At 36.6% G+C, this 16,165-nt stretch overlaps 1 protein-coding gene across 1 annotated transcript in view; it reads left to right on the top strand.

The window, feature by feature from the left end:
• The window catches only part of zzef1 (zinc finger, ZZ-type with EF hand domain 1), a 281,144-nt gene that overhangs the window by 73,114 nt on the left and 191,865 nt on the right, over nucleotides 1-16,165 (top strand). The window contains exons 13-14 of the mRNA XM_028807021.2: nucleotides 4,824-5,039; nucleotides 7,045-7,145. Of these exons, the coding sequence (XP_028662854.1) occupies nucleotides 4,824-5,039; nucleotides 7,045-7,145 (317 nt within the window). The remainder of the gene's footprint in view (nucleotides 1-4,823; nucleotides 5,040-7,044; nucleotides 7,146-16,165) is intronic.

Below are 16,165 nucleotides of genomic sequence, written 5' to 3'. Positions count from 1 at the left end.
GGGGGTGTGTGTGTTCGCCTTGCGATGGACTGCTGCCCTGTCCAAGGTTTGTTCCTGCCTTGTCCTCTATGCTAGTTGGGATAGGCTCCAGCAACCCCCCTCCATGACAATTTTAAAGAAAAAGTGATTTAGAAAATGACTGACTGAGTGACAGTGCTGCCACACCACTCCAAGTGATTGTCTTTAAATTTCAGTCATGGTCATTGGTGTTGTAGAACCTGCATGTCAAAGATGAACATTTTAGTCTAACAAATGGCTTGTGACCAATGTCTGTGAATGTCTGCTTGTATGCTCTCTGCATTGACCCATATGCCTTGAATACATTCATATGCACACACAGAGTTGAACTTACAGAAATGCCTTCGGTTTTATAGTGACTTGCTGTAGTTGCCATTTACTTCTCGCTTTCCACCACTGATGCCTTAGAATTTTTTTTCTTTTTTGTATGTTTACCATTGTTTTTGTGTCTTTGTAGTGCTACAAACAACCAACTAAAACCAGTTTTTATCTATAAAAAAAGTGGAAAATGTGACACATTTTCACACCATTTTAAAAAATCTGCTTATATTGCATTATTACAGTAGCCTAACAGGATTTTATGTGGTTTTTATTATCTAAAGGTATTTAAATTTATTTATTTTTGGTTATTTGTGCAGCACATGCTGGAGCATTTTTAATTTCATTTTAGTTTTTAGTTTCTTTGCATCCATCAGTTATATTCAAAATTAAGTTACAAGAATAAAATTAAATACATGTTTTAACACTAGAATTACCAAATCCTGCGAAAAGACTCCTAGATCTGTCCAATGTTAAATCGCTTCGCACCTCTCCATCAGCGTCTTTTGTCCTGTAAATGTGTCGATAAGCAGCAAGCAGCCTACTATCACATCCTCATTCTCAGCTCAAGTCTGTTTACCTGCTGGTCATTTGCGACGGCAAAATTGCGACGTGCATTCTTTTTCCGATGTAGAACCGTCGTCATCATCTGAGTTCACCTCTGTTATAGCACGTCTTTATATGAAAACAGCAGTGTCAGATGGGGAGGGGGGTGGGATCGTGAACGCGACTGAGAGAATAAAACTGAATTAAAAAAACCAAAGCTAACCTTTACAAGTACAATTATTTACAAAGGCTGTTACAGACTCAAATCAAATGTATGATTTTATTCTAAGATAGTAAGAATAAGAGCAGCTCACTTCTCAAAACGTCGTCCAGGGTCGGACCTGTGAAGTTTGGATTACTAATCAACAGTTGTTACTGTTGCGCCACCAAAGTGATTGTATCAAAGGGGTGTGAATGTTGCACCCTAACGCGGGTTCTTTTTCTGCAGTTATATTCTTGAATAGAAACGCATTTGTTCTGTTACATTTGTACCTTTTGTGAAAGTGTTTATTTGATATTTGGACTTCAGGCATCACATATTAAACACTTCATGTCTACATTTTGTCAGTTATTACTAAAACATGAAAAACGTTTGTTTTAACAATGTGTTTATATAGATTGTTGCAGACATGGAACACACATGAAGTGCATGTGTTCCAAATAGCCATATAGTATTTATAAAAGGTGTCATTTTGCTTGACTTCTCACTCTATACAACTCTAAGCAACTGACACGCAGGTAAACAGACTTGAACTGAGAAAACTGTGCGGCGGTGGGAGGATGTGATAGTAGGCTGCTTGTTGCTTATTGACACTTTTACAGGACAAAAGACGCTGATGGAGAGGTGTGAAGCGATTTTAGGTGGGACAGATCTACAAGTTTTTTCGTAGGCTCTGGTAATTCTAGTGTTAAAGTACATGAAATACATGTTTTAATAGCACTTTACAAAATGTCATTTAGTTAAACAAGTAGCCCAAATACTGTTGGTGTTTATAGACAAGAACATTTATTTATGTAACACATTTACACAAATGAAAGCAGCTTAAAGTGCTTTACAGTAATAATGACTAAACTGAGTTACAAAAGAAGAAAACTAAAGTACAGTAGCCTGTAAGAGTAGAAAGCCATTATATCCAGCTCATAGTAAAAATTCTAGTCATGTGGCCAGGGAGGACTGAAAAATAAAAAACACATTTATCAGGATTTTGGAGAAAAAAAACCCGTGGAAGTTCCAAAACCAAAAGAATACCCAGCCCCTTCTGCAAAAGCAGTAATTAATGACCAGAGTATAAAAGAGCAGATAAAAGTGCATTATATGAAAAAAAACTAATTTCCTCCTCGCCTCAGGGAAAAAATTCTAGCACTGCTAGTAATTTCTAAAGTAATAATGCAATGAGAAGTCAAGCAAAATTACACCTTTTATTGGCTAACTAAAAAAAATACAATAAAAGGTGTTATTTTCCTTGACCTTTCATTCCATCCATAATGGCTAACTTGGTGCAACACCCTACTACTACAGACATGAAGTAATAATGAGGATGATTGATTAAAGAGGTGAGTTTTTAGTAATTTCTTAAGTGTTCTGCTGTTTTTCCTCTGCATATCTCTTGATGGTTAAGTATTTCAGATATTTGGTGCATACAAACTTTACGCTTCACACTTGGAATACTGGGCAAGCCAGGGTAAGAGGAAGATTAATGGTACAAGCACTCAAAAATACAAGTATGGTTTAGATTATTTAGAGCCTTCCTAAAAAGACTTGCTGAGTATATCCCTTTTAGGTAAAATTCTTGCTGCCTTGTTTTGGACTAATTGTCTCTGAGGTGATCCTGGTAGAAGTGCATTACAATAATACAGACAGCTGAATACTAAAGCATGTAGTAACTTTTCAGGATCTTACAGTGATTTAAGAGATCTAATTAATGCAGTGCTTCTTAATTGAAAGACTGACACTGACTCTAAAATGACATCTATATTCTTTACTTCTCGCCTTATTTGTAAAGGCAGATGGCCTAGTTTGTTTGCTGCCAATAATTACAATTTCTATTTCCTTGTTAAGTTTAATGAAGTTTATTACTTTATCCTTTTGGTGATTGATTCTAGTGAGTCACTGAGTCAAAGGATTTAGATCTTCAGGGTCATTTGGTGCTATTAGATAAATAAATCTTTGTGTTGTCTGCATAGCTGTTGTGATTCATGTTAGGCTGGATCATTTTGAAATATAATGAGTGCGTGTGCATTGAGAATAATAAGGTATCCAAAATAGATTCTTGTGGCACACAATACATAATATCATGGATTTCTGTCATGTAATTGAACAACTGACAAGGAATTTTCTTTCTGTCATATAAGAGTAAAACCAGATCGAGGCACTGCCAGCAAGACTGACCCAATATCTGAAGCGGTCAATATGAATACTGTGATCGATGGTACCAAATCCTGCACTCTAGCCTAATTGAACAAAACTAATCTATTTCAATTGCAAGTAAGCTGAAAGGCATATTAACTATTTTAATTAAAGCAGTCTTTGTACTATGATTTTTTTTTTTGTTTGATTGATATGGTCTGAAATCTGACTGACACATGTCCTTTATTTGTTGAAAGACTAATGTTTCTAGAATTTTACTTTAACAAAAAAAAAAATAAAGGTTAGAAGAGGTCTAAAATTCTTATTAAAATATTTTTCTTCAGTAGTGACTTAATTACAGTAGGAGCTGTTAATGGGGTGATTATTCCATGAAGATCATTTTAGGTTTGTTTTTTGTAAAGGTTGTTGTTAATTGACTTGCATTCACTATGTTAAGGTTCAGCTGGGTTTATCTTTGGCATTTGTAGTATACGGCATCTGCTAATATATACTTAATCTGAAAAGAATGCAAAGCCCCAAATTTAGCCACTAATGGTGTATACATCCATCCAATGCATCATTCCACAGAATGTGTTGGTGTAAAAGACGGTTAGTAGTTCAAAATACAATTCTTGGATTTCCTGCACTATTGTTTATAATTTAACATTTGCAAATGTTAAACATTATACAGTAATTAAATATTTGCTTTATCTGCCATGGCAATAGTCTATTTTACCTTTTATGTCTCAGAATTCAGGTAACTTAATCATTTTTTTCCATTGTGCTAATGTAACCCATTTCAGTCTTTCAATTCTTTATATATACCTTGTTAGAGAGAAGGAGACAGACAAGAAGACAAAATGTTGGTGGTTATCTACTTTATTCTTTACATTGAAATGAGCAGCACCATTTTTTAAATTTTGTGTTTGACGTTTCCCAGTTAAGTTTATATGGTGCAGCCTGTGGAGAGCTACAATTTCTTTGGCACTGTTTGCTCAGATAGAGCTTACAGTGATAATTTGTAAAAGAGAAATTAGATTTCCAATCAGGTATGCCTCTTGCACAAGACATTATAATGATTAGAATGTGGCTATTAAACACGTTTTGCTCCTAACCTGCTGCCAAAACAAGACCATGCCTGTTGCCTCTGACTGACAACATTACATTTGATAGAAAGCACTGTAGACGCCCAAATGTGGCATATGTAATGTGTTTTGGTTGCTGACCTTGTGCACGCTAGCTTTACACAGCAAGTATAAAAAAATTCTTACATGGAACTGGTGTGCGGTCACAAAGACTTGAAAATTGATTTGTTCTACCCCATACCAACAGTTAACGTATACATACCAGTGACCCACAGCCAAGCCACAGCGCCTACATTGCAGTGACCTATACACTTTGTGACTGACATACGGCCAAATGACACTGTAAGTTGGCAAATGACTGTGTATATTTATATTAATTTTTACACAGCACTTGTAGAGTAAAGCATATAAGTTGCATTTTTGAAAGACTTGTTTAGTGTATTAAAAATTTATTTGAAGTTTGATTTCTGCGCATACTGACCATAGGAGGATCAATTTTTCATTTTCAGTATTTGATGATAAAGTTTCTGTGTGCAAGAGAAGAGACAGCAGAACGTCTTGGAGTTCACCACTTAAGTGCGAGTGGCTACTTAAGAGACTCTGGAGAACAAGAAGGTTGTGAATCATTGTCCCTACATGAAGAACATTCAGAAGGGGGATTTGTTAGTGGTCATACACTGCTTCACAAAACACTGTACTTCATTCAGAAACTTGCTCAGGATATGGTTAGTTAAACAATTTTAAGCTTTTTTTGTCAGATCATGAATAAAATGTTCTACTTATTTAAAATGTCAATCTAAAAATAAGGTTTTCATTTTATTATAATGCTCACAGATTTATTTTCCTTTTTCATCACTGACACAAACAAGATGTAGTCTTTGTATTGTAGGTAAATTTTAAGTATTGATTACAAGTGTGACAACTTGTGTACATCTTTTAAAATATGCTTTGCTTCCACTTTAAGATTGCCTTCACACTACTACATTTTTATTTTAAGAAAATGGCATTTGTAGGCCTAAACAGTCTACGTCTATAGTAGCATTTTCATATCATTTATGAAAGTATTTCCATCCACACTATGATGACTGAAAATGCATACAACATAGATGTTTGCCTATGCTGTGCTTGTGTACATCGGCTGAAAATATCCTTGAAGGGGTGAAAATGCTGCAGGTCACAGCATGCATTGCAAGACTGTTTGCCTTTTGTGCATGTGTGTAGCATACAAACTGTACAAAGCACAATTTAGATTCATACAGGTAAGCAGAACAACAAATGCTTTGTAAAGTAACTCTTCTGTGTCTACTGCAGTATGTTGGAATATGTTTTTATTCTGTGAAGGTTACCAAGTCAGGGAATGAGACATTGTATGAACAGGATCCAATCAGGGTATTGCCATAGAATAAATCAATGTCACTTTTTTTATAGAGCATGTTTGAAACAACATCAGCAATGCTGTCATCAAAATACTTTACAATAAAAACATGCTTTAAGCGTGAATAAAATAAATAGAATATTCAGTAAAATGCAATGCAACCAGCAGTAAATTGAAACAAATGACTAAGAGGAGCAAACCATCAGTATCACTGAAGGTCATGGAAAGTGAGGGAATAAAAATGTGTCTTCAAGGTAGTTTTAAACGGTTCAATTCAAGTTGACTCTTTGATGTAATTAGGTAACCAGCAGCAAAGTTTTAAAGTCAAATTCTGAAACTAGCAGACTGCCAGTGTAAAGAGGCTAAAATTGGAGATAAAGAATCAAACTTTCTTGCCCCAACCAACAAACGAGCAGCAGCATTCTGAACCAAACTGCAACCTGCATATCATGGGTTTCGTAATCCAATAATATAATGAGTTACAGTAAACAAGCCAAGAAAAGAATAAAGCATGAGTAACTTTCTGAAGATCCCTAGGGTAAAAAAAAGGCTTAACCTTGGCTAAAGGATGAAGCTGGAAAAAACAACTCGACCACAGAGTTAATATGTTTCTCAAAAGAGAGGTTACTGTCAAAAATAACCCCTAGATTGAGAACTTCAGGTTTACAAAAATCCATGAAAGAGCCAAGAAGTTCAAAACCAATTTGAGGTTTGGCAGCAGGACCAGCTATCAGCCCTTCCATATTTTGATTAAGATCAAGAAAATTGTCAGCCATCCAGGATCTTAGTTGTACAAGACAATTGTGCAGCCAATTCATTGCCGAGTTCCACACAGGAATATAAACCTGTGTGTCATTAGCATTACACTAAAAAGAAATGTTTAACTTCCTAAAAATAGCTCCTATAGGATGAAGACATATATAGAAAATAAAATAGGACCCAATTGGCTCCCTGGGGAACACCATTTAACAGGAGTTGTAGATGATAGAGGACTAGACTGCATTTTATCCATACTGCAGCTCTGAAAAGTGTTTTCAAATGTCTTAGCTTTTCAGGGTTAAAAATGCTGAAGTAGTGTGGACAAAAGACAAAAATGGAGATGAATGTCTGAATTTTTAAATGAAAATGTAGTAAGTAGTCTGGATGGGGTCAAAATATGCTAGTATTAATGATGTCCATCACTGTATAATGTACTTGATTGTTTCTTGAATGCAACCAACTCATAGTTAATGTTTTTGCTGAACATTACATAGTGTTACATTTGTTGTTATACAGTCTTGTACTTAGCCTTTCCATATAACAGAACATTTTTCTTTATCTACTAAAAATATTTCTTCTTCTTCTTTGGTGACCAGAATTTACAGGAAGATTCTGGCCTTAAGCATAAGCAGCTTTTGGATTTCAGTGACCTTAACCTGCAGCTTTTCTGGGATTTTTATAATAAATTACAGAAAAAGTAAGTATTACTAATTATAGAGAGTTAAAAGTAAATTCAGTATTGATGTTTGTTTAATCTTCTGGTGCAAGGGTACATTTTTGCTTGAAATCATAATCTGTAAAATCCTGACAAATGGCAAGGGTTCCTAGTCGAAGGTATCCTTTGATATCTTAATTAAGCTAAAGAAGGCTCAATTTTAAATATAATTTGCTATACACACCCAATCAGGTAATCAAATTTAGAATTAATTATTTAGTTAAATGAATATTGTGCACTGTATAAACATTACCAGATTTTATAATTGTGCAAAAACATTGCTTTGGTCTCAAAATAGTTCTGTTTGATCATATTCATGTTTTGTTATTGTAAGGATGATTTTTGTTATTCTTGGATAAAACTGGAGTGTTATTTCTAAGAAAACATATTAGTAGACAGCATTCAGGCTTGCTTTTTATAAAACACAAGACTGGAGCATTAGAAAAAGCAAGCAAGAAATCTGAGAGCTTCAGTTTCATCAGAGGAACAACATTTAAAAATTTAGCATTTTTACATGCTATTACTATCCAGATAAACATTCTTTGAATTTGTAAATTTTGTTAATATTAATCTTTTTTAGTATTTTACAAGCAGACTCAGAGCTGTAGTTTAATTCTGCATGTGTATTTCTATACAGTTTGAGTTTATTTAGCTGAGGTTATTGCTATTACCTAAAATTTAACCTTTTCTCATTTCAAATAGTATCTGTAAATTTGTTGGTGAGTAAGCAATGTAATAAAGGCAACTAAATGACAGCTAGTAATATTCCAAAGGTTTTTTTTTTTGTTATAATAAAACAGATGTCTACTAGACTGACATGAGAGTAAAGCCAAAATATGTGTCTGTGGGAATCATTGATCTTGTCTTTAAGATGAGATGTAATCTTGGGTAGATTTTTTTATAGTCAGAAATTTATAGAGGTTTGACGTATGATTTTTGTATTTTGTTAGTCCTGTATCTGTATCACAGAGGGAGAATACAGCTTATCCTTTTTAAAATGGCTGTCCACTTATGGTGCTTCGCCAATAAATTATACTGTCAGAGAAACACTGAGTTATTTTAATCTGCAGATAATACAGTTGTGAGGTTATTTTTAGTGTAACATAAATACAGAGTACATGCTTATTTGTTGATGACATTCATTTTGCCCTCTACTTCCTCTTATATGTGGTGTAGAAATGTATTTGATCTGCTGGTTCTTCCTTTTAAAAATTTCAACTGATATGTCCAAGGGCTGTCACATTTATATCTGAATATTGACTATTCAGTATTGACTTGAAAATTTCACATATTTTTCTATTTTGTGCTTCAATATATGCCAACATGCAACTTTGCATGATTTTTCAGTACATATCAAATTTTCATATATTCTATAATTTCCATGTGATAGCATTCATGATTTGTCAAAAATTACTGCGCTGGTGTACCCCACAAGTCTCATTTCTAATTGGTCATTACACACAGTCATTAAACCCTTTATGTAGCCTCCTGTCCCACCTGTCTCTTTTATGTTAACTTAGCACTGATTATTTCTGTTTTTATCAACTTAAGCAACTGATCACAACAATCCATGCATTGTAATTTGTTCGTGTACAGGAGTAGTACTGTTTCTAGCCATTTTTCAGAACTTTAGAATTCACATGCATCGTCCATGAAGCAGTACATAACTGAGTAACAATTTTTGCATGGATATATGGATCATGTTTAGGTAATTTATTCAGCACTTGTAGCCTTTAACATTCATAATATTCGTAATGTACCAGAAACAGAAGGAAAGCAACTGGATGTGACAAATCACCATACAACCTGAATGTTTAAGATTATATTGCTACCTCATGGCATGGGTGGTCTTCTCTGGTGCTTCTTCTTCCTGATTCTCCTTTATCTACCTTGAAGCAGCTAACTTTAAAAATTGTCTGGACCAAGTTGAACACCCCTAGCCCATCACTATTCAATGTCATTGTTACTATAACAGTCCATGTTTATGAATTAAAGGTGTCCAATGGTTTAGGAGCTTCACATTTTACACATTTGGAAAGTACCAAATATGATTATTAGAATGCCTCCTTTCTGATTAATTTTGCTATAATGCTCTTTTTGCTGTTTCTTCTCTGCCTACTGTCTAAAAACTTCTTGCTTTACCGAGGACAAAAGTTCAAGTAAAAAGATAAGAACATATATCATTCTCCCTTGGCTATTGTCTTTAAATACTTTTTAAATTCTATTTATTAATTTTATTGTAATCATTCCATACAAATAGATCAATTTGTACAAAAAAGAATTGAAGACAAATCAAACCCCACCCTTGAGAAGGAGAGCATGGCCAAAGGAGAATTGCGTAGGGCTTTTTACTAGGGCAAAAATAAACCAAAAAAAAAAATATATATATAGGTAAATAAAAAATGGAGACGGGAAAGAAATGCGGAAATAATTATTTCTTCTTATTCTAAAATATAATTGATTAGATCCTGCCAGGTTTTGAAAAAATTCTGTACAGATCCTCTAACCGAGAATTAGATTTTTTCCAATTTCAAATAATATAAAACATCGGTTTCCCACTGGCTTATCAGAGGAGAGTTAGGATTTTTCCAATTTAATAAAATAAGTCTGCGTGCCAAAAGTGTAGTGAATGCAATAACCATTTGCTTGTCCTTCTCCACTACAAGTCCGTCTAGAAGAACACCGAAAACAGCTGTTAATGGGTTAGGAGGGATTGTGACACCAAGGCTGTCTGAAAGGCACTTAAAAATTTTTGTCCAAAATTATGTTAATTTGGTGCAGGCCCAAAACATGTGACCCTGTGAGGCAGGAGGTTGGTTGCAGCATTCGCAGGTAGGATCTTGCCCTGGAAACATTTTGGACAGTTTTAAGCGAGACAGATGAGCTCGATATATAATTTTAAGTTGAATAATTCTATGCTTTGCACATGTGGAGCTCGAGTGAATTCTCTGCAATGCTACCTTCCACTCCTTTTCTGATATATTAAGAGATCTTTTTCCCAATTTCCTCTTGTATCTTTGAAAGTAAGGGACTCTAATAAGATTTTATATAATGCGGTGTCTAATTCCTCGAAATTGAGCAGTATTTTTTCCAGCATGGTGGAGGGTACGAGATGAGGAAAATCGGGCAGTTTCTGTGTAACAAAGTTTCTAATTTGAAGATTGTGAAAGAAATGTGTAGCTGGGAGGTTGAATTTGGAACGTAATTGTTCAAAGGATGCAAAGATATTGTCTATATAAAGATCTCTGAGCAATTTAATCCCAAATCTTTTCCAGGTATAAAAACTAGATATGTTTGCGAGGATTGAAAGAGGTGGTTCTCTTGCAGAGGTGCCACAGATAAAAGATTTTCCATCTTAAAATGCTTTCTAAGTTGAGTGAGTAAAGCACAATTGGGTTATTAGTATATTTGCGATAACTTGCATTTATTAGAGTGCAGAGCAGGGAGTATAAAGAAGTACTACAGGATTTTACTTCTATTGCGGGCCAAGCCTGTGTATGTTCATTGTTTTGTGTCCAGGTTTTTATGGCTTGTATGTTTGCTGCCCAGTAATAAAAATGAAAATTAGGTAAAACTATGCCACCTTCTGCCTGAGGTCTTTGTAGGGTCGCTCTTCGGATACGTGAGTGTTTTGAGTTCCAAATAAATGAGGTTATAGTTGAATCTAATTGCTTAAAAAACAATTTATTGATATATATTGGAATGTTTTGAAATAAAAAAAGAAGTTTAGGAAGGATATTCAACTTAACAATGTTAATTCTTCCGGCTAGAGTGAGATGCAGGGTTGACCATCTATGCAAGTCTTGCTTAATTTTTTCCATACAGACGGCACAATTTTGTTGATAAAGAGCTTTATGTTTACTTGTGATATTTACCCCAAGGTATTTAAACTGATCTGCTATGGTAAAAGGTAGGGTGTCCAATCTAATATTATATGCTTGTGAATTCACTGGAAAGAGTATACTTTTATTCAGATTAACTCTGAGACCAGATATCTTTTGAAATTCTGTGAATGCTGTTAAAACTGCGGGCACAGTGTTTTCTGGGTCTGATATATATAAAACCACTAGCCATGTGCGCCCAACTACGTTGCGCGTGTTAAAGTTGTCTGTGAAGGGCTCCCTGTTTAAACGCAGCTGCCAGTTGTGAACTGGGCCCTTCGCCGCACAGCATTGTGATTTTTTTATAAGGGAAACAAAATTACAAAACAAAACCCTTGGACATTGATTCGATAGGAATGGCCTACTTGGAATCACTGTCTGAATAGTAATTATGTGGTGGTGTAGGAGCATTTCTGCTTCTCTCCGTTCACAGTCCGTCTCGTTTTCACGACGCTGTCGTTACCTCTCACGATCTCTTCTCAACCTTTCTCCAATCTCGCAGGTTGCTTTGTGGCAGTCCAAAGAGTAAGTCAATATACACGGAGCAATGGTTATAAAAGGGGGACACATAGGTATCCAGGCTTTTTAAAGCATAAATAGGGATCACTTCACTGACATGTGAGCAAGCCAGGGTACAACTGTGAGACGTGCAGCACTCGCCGGCTACAACATAACAATAATAATTTCCGGAACGTGCTGTGACATTGTCATTCATTTTACCCACGGTCTTTCTTTCATTCATATGTTACGTAGGCACGTACCTTTTATCTTCGGCAATTTCATTCTCTAACCAGGCCTCAGGAGCTAACCAGCGTAACACTGTCTGCCACCCCTTTCATTATTCCAGTACATTGTTGACATCCGTGAATAACAACAACGTACTAAACTGGAAGGTGGTCTACGCATGCGTGGAATTCGCGGACAAAGATCAAGATCCAAATGAAGAATATATATAAAGATATCATCTGCATATAGAGAAATTTTCTGTTCCAGTCCTTCTCTGATAATCCCCTTTATCTGATAAGAATTACGACAATGAGCCGTCAGTGGTTCAATGGCGATTGCAAACAGCAGTGGTGACAAGGGGCATCCTTGTCTGGTGCCACGTTCTAGCTTAAAGTAGTCTGAACAAATGTTGTTAATACAAACTGAAGCTTCTGGATTGGTATACAGTAGTTTGATCCATGCACAAATATTTGGGCCAAACCCAAATTTCTCCAATGCAGTGAAAAGGTAGTTCCATTCAATCATATCAAATGCTTTTTCTGCGTCTAATGATAGTAATATCTCTGGGGTGTTTGACTTTGCTGGTGAATATATTACATTAAACAGGCGTCGGAGATTGGAAGATAGGTGTCGGCCTTTAATAAATCCAGTTTGATCCTGTGATATTACCAAGGGCAGCACTTTCTCCATCCTTCTAGCTATAATTTTTGAGAGTACAGTGATCCCTCGCTATATCGCGCTTCGCCTTTCGCGGCTTCACTCCATCGCGGATTTTATATGTAAGCATATTTAAATATATATCGCGGATTTTTTGCTGGTTCGCGGATTTGTGAGGACAATGGGTCTTTTAATTTCTGGCACATGCTTCCTCAGTTGGTTTGCCCAGTTGATTTCATACAAGGGACACTATTGGCAGATGGCTGAGAAGCTACCCAACTTACTTTTCTCTCTCTCTTTCTTGCGCTGACTTTCTCTGATCCTGACGTAGGGGGTGCGAGCAGGGGGGCTGTTCGCACACCTAGATGATACGGACGCTAGTCTAAAAATGCTGAAAGATTATCTTCACATTGCTACCTTCTGTGCAGCTGCTTCGTGAAGCGACATGCTGCACGGTGCTTCGCATACTTAAAAGCGCGAAGGGCACGTATTGATTTTTGACTGTTTGTTTTTCTCTCTCTCTCTCTCTCTCTCTCTCTCTCTCTCTCTCTCTCTCTCTCTCTCTCTCTCTCTCTCTCTCCCCCCCTGCTCCTGACGGAGGGGGTGTGAGCTGCCGCCTTCAACAGCTTTGTGCCGTGCGGTGCATCGCATACTTAAAAGCCAAAGAGCCCTATTGATTTGTTTGCTTTCCTCTGTCTTTATGACAGTCTCTGCTCCTGACCCGCACTCCTTTGAAGAGGAAGATATGTTTGCATTCTTTTAATTGTGAGACAGAACTGTCATCTCTGTCTTGTCATGGAGCACAGTTTAAACTTTTGAAAAAGAGACAAATGTTTGTTTGCAGTGTTTGAATAACGTTCCTGTCTCTCTACAACCTCCTGTGTTTCTGCGCAAATCTGTGACCCAAGCATGACAATATAAAAATAACCATATAAACATATGGTTTCTACTTCGTGGATTTTCTTATTTTGCGGGTGGCTCTGGAACGCAACCCCCGCGATGGAGAAGGGATTACTGTATCTTAACATCATTATTCAGGAGTGAAATTGGTCTGTATGATGCACATTGTAACAAGTCCTTATTTTGTTTAGGAAAGACAGTGATTAATGCTTGATGAAAAGTTTGAGGTAGAATTTGATTGTCTCTAGCTTCAGTAAGTGTTTCCAATAAGAGGGGAGCTAGCTGAGTGGAGAATTTCTTATAAAATTCTACGGGGTAACCATCAGGGCCTGCTGATTTCCCGCTTGAAGTGACTTTATAGCTTCTAGTAATTCTGATACAGTCAGAGGTTTATCCAGTTCTTCAGCACTTAAAGAATCTATTTGTGGTGTCTGTAATGTATCCAGAAATGCATTAGATTGTGTGTTGTTTTCTTTGAACTCCGTGGAATATAAGGATTTATAATAATCTCTAAATGTGTGCATTATATTTTTATGGTCAATGATTTCTTCTCCATTCGTGTTGGTAATTACTGGGATTGCATTGCGAACTTCTTGTTTGTGAATTTGTTGAGCTAAAAGCTTACAGTAATCCCTCCTCCATCGCGGGGGTTGCGTTCCAGAGCCACCCGCGAAATAAGAAAATCCGCGAAGTAGAAACCATATGTTTATATGGTTCTTTTTATATATTTTAAACCCTTATAAACTCTCCCACACTATTATAAACATTTCACGCACAGTTATACAGCATAAATCCTTTGTATTCTCTTAGATATTAGGTAAGATTCGTTGAAATTATGTATGTAAACACAGTTTACATACAGTAAAACCTAAATATTATTTTAAAGATATCGAGCGTCTCCGATATCAATACGTTACAGCCATTACAACAGACAGGCCACCAGCAATAAATACGTACAATACAAGAAAAATTGTATACAGTAAAATGTTTGTACAGCGACACTAAACTATGTACATGTAATAAGTACTGTATGTAAATAATTAATTATGGTTACTCACCAACAATGACATGACGACTTGTCTGATAACGATGAGTTTAATTTTACTGCACAACAAAGGATAGCGTTACAGCTCTTCTAAAGGAGCCTCTTCAGGCGACTGTTTAGCACCGCCGTTGTTCTTCTTCCATCACTCTTTAATCCAAATCCCTAAAGCAGATTCCATCCAGTCTGCTGCCTTATCACGTCCACTTGCAACCTGTTTTGTGCCCTGATTAAAGGACACTGCGGTCGTAGATCTTATATGCTTTTCCTCCTTTTTAAATAAAAAGAATCGTGGACTCATTGATGCTGTAATTGTGTCCTGCAGCGGTGTAGCTGTTCCCCTCCTTCAACATATCCAAAACTTTTACCTTTTCTGCAATCCTGAAGCATTAGCAGTAACGTGCATTAATTCTGAATGAGTGAGATTAGACTTCCTGGTTAATGCAGCACTCCGTTGCTGAGCCAATCAGCAGCACACAGGAACTTAACCGCGTGCTCTGATTGGGTAGCTTCTCAGCCATCCGCCAATAGCGTCCCTTGTTTGAATTCAAATGCGTCCCTTGTTTGAATTCAAATGGGCAAATCAACTGAGGAAGCACACGTATTGTAGACCGCAGACATCCGCGAAGCAGTGAAAAATCCGCGATATATATTCACATATGCTTACATTTAAAATCCGCGATGGAGTGAAGCCGCGAAAGACGAAGCGCGATATAGCGAGGGATCATTGTATTAGCTTTTTCTCCTTGTTCATAGTAATGATGTCTTGACTTATAAATAAGTTTTTCAGTTTCTTTAGTTGTCAAGATGTTGAGTTCTGTATGCAGAGCCTGCCTTTTCCTATGAAGAGCTTCACTTGGACGCTTGGCTTGTTCTTCATCTATTCTAGAAATTTCGCTTTTTAACTCTGACGCTTTCTTTGTTTCTAATTTATTTGTGTGGGAAAGATGTGAGATAATCTGTCCCCTTGAGAAGGCCTTTAGAGTTTCCCCAGAGTGTTCCTGCTGAAACCTTTGAGGGTGTGTTTGTTTCTAGGAAGAAGCTGATTTGTTTGGATATAAATTCTGTGCAGTTCTCGTCTGCCAATAGAAGAGGGTTAAGACGCCATCTGCGAGGTGAGTGTGAGGGGCTTAATGATTTTAGCTCCAAGACTAGAGGGGCATGGTCGGAAATAACAATTGTGTTGTATTTGCACGATTTATTCATAGGCAAGAAATTATTATCTATAAAAAAATAATCAATTCTTGAGTAGCAATGATGCACTGGTGAGTAGAACGAATATGTTCTTGAGTTTGGGTTAAGAAACCTCCAGGGGTCTGATAAGTTGTGGTCAGTTAAAAACTGTGTACAGTAATCCCTCCTCCATCGCGGGGGTTGCGTTCCAGAGCCACCCGCGAAATAAGAAAATCTGCGAAGTAGAAACCATATGTTTATATGGTTATTTTTATATTGTCATGCTTGGGTCACAGATTTGCGCAGAAACACAGGAGGTTGTAGAGAGACAGGAACGTTATTCAAACACTGCAAACAAACATTTGTCTCTTTTTCAAAAGTTTAAACTGTGCTCCATGACAAGACAGAGATGACAGTTCTGTCTCACAATTAAAAGAATGCAAACATACCTTCCTTTTCAAAGGAGTGCGCGTCAGGAGCACTGAATGTCAGAAAGTGAGAGAAAACCAAACAAATCAATAGGGCTGTTTTGCTTTTAAGTATGCGAAGCACCGCCGGTACAAAGCTGTTGAAGGCGGCAGCTCACACCCCCTCCGTCAGGAGCAGGGAGGGAGAGAGAGAGA

Source organism: Erpetoichthys calabaricus, chromosome 8 (genome assembly GCF_900747795.2).
Source record: "Erpetoichthys calabaricus chromosome 8, fErpCal1.3, whole genome shotgun sequence".
In the NCBI taxonomy this organism is placed as follows: Eukaryota; Metazoa; Chordata; class Cladistia; order Polypteriformes; family Polypteridae; genus Erpetoichthys; species Erpetoichthys calabaricus.
This window is presented reverse-complemented; position numbering and strand designations above follow the sequence as displayed.